The following is a 4,977-nucleotide window of genomic DNA, read 5'->3' on the forward strand; positions in this document are numbered from 1 at the left end:
AAAGCACAATAGAAATATTTTTAAAAAAATATCACCTGTTTACACTTCCGCCCTCAGGCAGACGCTACAGAAGTCTGAAATTGAGGACTAAAAGACTGTCAAACAGTTTCTACCCACAGGCCATTAGATTCCTGAATGAAACAACCAACACTAAATAGATAATTTTCTTTCTTTTCTTTTCTTTTTTTTTTTCAATGACTGCTGTGCGAAGGGAGTCCGGCAGGGAGCTCATTGTTTAATTTGCAGGGTTGAGTCGTCGTCCTCGCTCCACAGATGCCACCAGTAAACAGGAAATGCCACATGCACAGAATGTATTATTTTCACTTTTTTCCCCCTTAAAATTTATGAATTTGCATGATTTTATGGAGGCAAAGAATATTAATATTATCGCAAATGTGTGTTTATTCTCGTTATTTATCTGGGGGGAAAAAACAGAAATCTGAGAAACCAAAGACGTAGCTCTCCCAGCTGCGTCTGTCCGACGTTTACGACAGTTGTCCTCCATTTCCGGCATAAACACATGGACGCCTGAGCTACGAAAACACAAGAGGTCAAAAGTTATGGTCGCAATCTTTAACACAAATAGAACGTAACACAGAGACATGGTAAGTTGCACGGGTAATTTACTAAATGAAATGTGGAAATTGTTGCATGCTCGAGAGTCTGTCGAAATAGCGTTTGAAAGCGTTATTTTTAATAGCTAAGCTAGTGTTAGCTTTACTTGAACGTTCATCTGACCCTACATGACCCAACACGACAGAATCAAAGCTAAGCTAATGTTTGATGGTCTCCTTATTTAAACCAGCTCACCATGGATTGTAGTTTAAAGCAAATGTAGACACGCAGCTTGGGCTGCAGTACGGCCGCTTTTGTTTGCAGCGCCCTTTAGGACAGCATGTTGTTAGTGGGTGATTGGCTTTGTGTCCTGAAAATGTTTCGGTTCTTTCTGATTTCCACCTGTCTGTGTCTGCAGGCCAGCTCCATGGTGGCAGCGGGACTGGCTCTGGCAGCAGCTGGATTTGCAGGTTGGCAAGTGAAAAGTTTTGCTGTTAACTTTGTGAGACAGTGCTGTGCGAGTGTACAACACCAGGGACACTGAACTTCAGTGTAAAGCTCTAAGGAATTATAATTCTAGAAATATAAGGAAACTATAAAGGGGAAAAAGCATAAACATATCTGCATGACACAAAAAAAACTACACAGTCTAAAATTTTATAAGTGTAAATTTATATTTTATAATGATTTCTTAATAGTTGTATTTGCACTTTGCACATTAATAGTATAATAGTTTTGTTTAATACACTAACCTCAGCAGGAATATGGAGATTGTCTTACAAATAATGCTGTAAGTAGCATATCTGGCGGATTTTGGTGACTCGTGCTTCTGTGGGAATAATAGATAAAATAGCGAGGTGTCGCCTGTCACCTACCGAAAGCAATAACAATAGGCACGTGAGCATCAGAACTGGACCACAGGGCAATGACGTGTTGCATTGCCCTGTTGCAGACCATGCATTGTTCCATGTTCACCCTTTCATGGAAACAGTATTCCCTGATGGCTATGGCCTCTTTCAGCAGGATAATGCTGGTTCAGGAATGGTTTGAGGAAAAATGGTTCAGGAATGGTTTGACAAGCACGACTTTGAGGTGTTGACTTGCCCTCCAAATTCTCCAGATCTCAATCAAATCAAGCGTCTGTGGGATGTGCTGAACAAACAAGTCTGATCTGTGATACAGGACTTAAAGGCATATTTTGCTAACATTTTGGTGCCAGATACCACAGCACACCTTCAGGGGTCTAGTGGAGTCAATGCCTCGATGGGCCAGGGCTGTTTTCTCAGCAAAAAGGGGGGCCAACACAGTAGTAAGTAGGTGGTCATAATGTTATGCTTGATCGAGGTATATTACTGTCATTAGACTCGTACTGTATTGATATGATCGATTTTGGTTTGGACAAAACAAGACCAACTGTGTGTCTGTACACTGTGGGAGGAAGCCGAAGTACCCAGAGAGAACATGAAAAGGCCAGATGATGGATTCAAACGTAGGACCTTCATGCTGTGAGGCAACAGTGCCAACCACTGCACCATCATGCTGCCCATATTGGAAAAACACTCTTTAATATCATATCAGTCAGCCTTATGACCAGTGAATTTTAATAATATTGCCATATTTTCTAACCTCTAACATGCAGGTGCTCTAAATGGATTCCCCTGCAAGTTTGAATCACCAGAGTCACTATTTCCAACCGCAGCCTCTCCAGCTAATCAGCCAAAGCTAGCACTAGGTGCATGTTTATTCAGATATCTTGATATATTATAAGCTGCAATCTATCAGACATCAAAGCATCGCTGTAACTTGATAGCACCACTATCATGGTTACTCTGGTTACTCTGATGACCAACCCTAAACTGTGGTTTGCATTAGGGTTGACAGTAAAACATTTTAAGGGACAAATCCACAGATTAATATGTCACCTGAGATAAAGTGGATTTACCTTCCACTAACCCGACACCAACCTATGCTTCTCCTCTTCTTCACGTACCAGGTCGCTATGTTATGCAGGCCATGAAGCAGATGGAGCCCCAGATGAAACAGGCCCTTCAGAGCTTCCCCAAAACAGTAAGAGGAACCTCAAATGTGCTGTTGGCTGTGACAACTCTGCCATTTGTACTTAATATATGCAGACAACACAGACACATCTTGATCTTTACAATCAGTCAGCATTTAGTTTTCTCTTTCAGAATTCCTAACCTCAACTTCACACATTGTTACAGGCATTTGGAGGAGGGTACTATAGAGGTGGATTTGAACCAAAGATGACAAAGAGAGAAGCCACTCTGGTTTTAGGTGTCAGGTATGTGGATGTTTACATCCATATCTCTCATCAGCACTCAGCGCTGTTTCTTAGCCTACCGGTTACAATACTTAGATTCATGGGTCAGGTCTTGTGCTGCGTGGTTACCTTTCTTGTTGTTTTTGGTTTCTTGGCTACAGCAGAAAATTTTACAACCACTACTAATCATACAAACTGTTACATACGCTTATTGTTTCACCACTTTTCTGTCTTTAGTCCCACAGCCAACAAGAATAAGATCAGAGAAGCCCATAGAAAACTGATGATCCTGAACCATCCAGATAGAGGTAACTCATGGAGTGATTATTTTTTTCTGATTAATCTGTTACATGTAAATCCAAATGCCAGTTTCTCTTATCTCTAGAAGTCTCAGTGTGAACTGATACATGACAAAGAACAGCAGAAGTTCATGTCATGTTAAAGCTAGAACCAGAGAAACCCCTTGATTTTTTTTTTTTTTTTTTTTTTTTGGTTTGAAAAGTGAATGAAACTCTTTGATTTATGAAGAAATGAAAGCTGTGATGCTTTTTTGAATCTCAGTAACAGAATACAATTGCTTCCACATCATTAAAAGCCTATATGTAAAGGAAAAACATAGTTAATATATGCAGTGTTGAAACTGATCATTTTTGTTGAATTTGAAAAAAATACACTCAGTGTGAAGTTAATGCCAGCGGCTTGTTTCAAAAAGGTTGGGACAAGTTCAGCAAAATATGTACAAACGTGATACAAGGTCTACAAAGTACAAATAGGTGTCCTGCTTTAGGATTAAGGTGTGTAAAATTATAAAATTGTTCCAGACTTACTTGCAGTTTTTCCAGAGAATTGATTGGTCAGTAGGCAGTGATTTCATCAGGTTTGGCTGTATTTATAAGTGCAAATGAAAAAGTTTAGCATGCAAAAACAAGATCCACAAATGCAGCTGCCTTCCTTGGGCTCAAGCTTCTTTCAGATGCACTGAGAGCTACTTTACATAGCCCGTGGCAGGGTTCATTTGGACGTATGTACTGAAGAATATCTGCAGATTTTAGAGCAACATATGCCGCCATTCAGGGGGAAGGCCTTGCTTATTTCAGCAGGACAATGCTAAACGACATTCTGCAGAATGGTTCCATAGTAAATGACTCACCCACTGAAAACATTTGATCCACTATGGCTTGAAAAATATTATAAGAGGCCCAGAACCTGATACTTGGGTTATTCTTTTTGCCAGTACATACAGTTTACCTTCAGCATGTAGTCCTGAGCTGTTAAGTCGTGAGAGCCTGTTAACAGGTCTTAGGTGTAATTTAGACATCCTGCATAAAAGTAGAAACTGTTTTGTAGTTCACTGTGAAATTTCATGATCGTGTGTGTGTGTGTGTGTGTGTGTGTGTGTGTGTGTGTGTGTGTGTGTGTGTGTGTGTGTGTGTGTGTGTGTGTGTGTGTGTGTGTGTGTGTGTGTAAAATTACAGGTGGCTCTCCCTACCTAGCAGCAAAGATAAATGAAGCAAAGGATCTGATGGAAGGACAGGCCAAGAAATAAGTGACTTCACGCTGATCTTATTCATACACTGACTCACTTGAGCAAAGTCTGGATTTTTCTAATTGTTCTCAAATAAAATGACACTGTACAAATGCAAAACAGAGCTCTGTCATTATTAACTCTGAGTTTAAATTAACTGTAATATTCTCTAAAGGGGGCTTCAGATTATTGTTTTTTTGTCTTTAATCACATGTGCAAAGTACTGTGAGCAATAAATTACACAAACTGGCCAGATTTAGCAAAACTGATACAAATTCAAACTTGCATATCCAAATATTTTTTTTGTCATAAGGTTCAACAAACACTCCACTTTCAAAAAATTATAATTTTCAGGCAATTATTTTATGGTTCAGGCTCTACAGTGTTAACTCCAGCCTGCAGATGTCTCATAAACATTTATTAACCTTAATGAAAGCAGCGAGTGTAGTGCTTTTATAAAGAGTTTTATTACCTGGATTTTTCTGGATAAATTTGGTCTCATGAGTATATTATTGACTGTCCTTGGACAGCATGCTTTGTTAGTGGCATCGTAAAAAGGTTGCATTAAAAACTTGCATTTAAAACTTCATACAACCTTCTGTGCTTAAGTTACACA

At 39.4% G+C, this 4,977-nt stretch overlaps 1 protein-coding gene across 1 annotated transcript; it reads left to right on the plus strand.

Moving 5' to 3' along the window:
• The first annotated feature begins 487 nt into the window (after positions 1-487).
• Positions 488-4,481, plus strand: dnajc19 (DnaJ (Hsp40) homolog, subfamily C, member 19). Its single transcript, XM_030727873.1, has 6 exons — positions 488-605; positions 974-1,025; positions 2,549-2,622; positions 2,778-2,857; positions 3,074-3,144; positions 4,312-4,481. The coding sequence occupies exons 1-6, from the start codon at positions 603-605 to the stop codon at positions 4,380-4,382; spliced, it is 351 nt and encodes a 116-aa protein (XP_030583733.1). The 5' UTR covers positions 488-602; the 3' UTR covers positions 4,383-4,481.
• Positions 4,482-4,977: the final 496 nt, after the last annotated feature.

The sequence above is a fragment of the Archocentrus centrarchus genome, chromosome 4 (genome assembly GCF_007364275.1).
Source record: "Archocentrus centrarchus isolate MPI-CPG fArcCen1 chromosome 4, fArcCen1, whole genome shotgun sequence".
NCBI classification, from domain to species: domain Eukaryota; kingdom Metazoa; phylum Chordata; class Actinopteri; order Cichliformes; family Cichlidae; genus Archocentrus; species Archocentrus centrarchus.

Excerpts from the sequence above, each read along its gene's own strand:
- dnajc19 (XM_030727873.1), top strand. Across the intron at positions 1,026-2,548 it reads GGCAGCAGCTGGATTTGCAG|GTCGCTATGTTATGCAGGCC; the intron begins GTTGGCAAGTGA and ends TTCACGTACCAG. Across the intron at positions 3,145-4,311 it reads CCTGAACCATCCAGATAGAG|GTGGCTCTCCCTACCTAGCA; the intron begins GTAACTCATGGA and ends GTAAAATTACAG.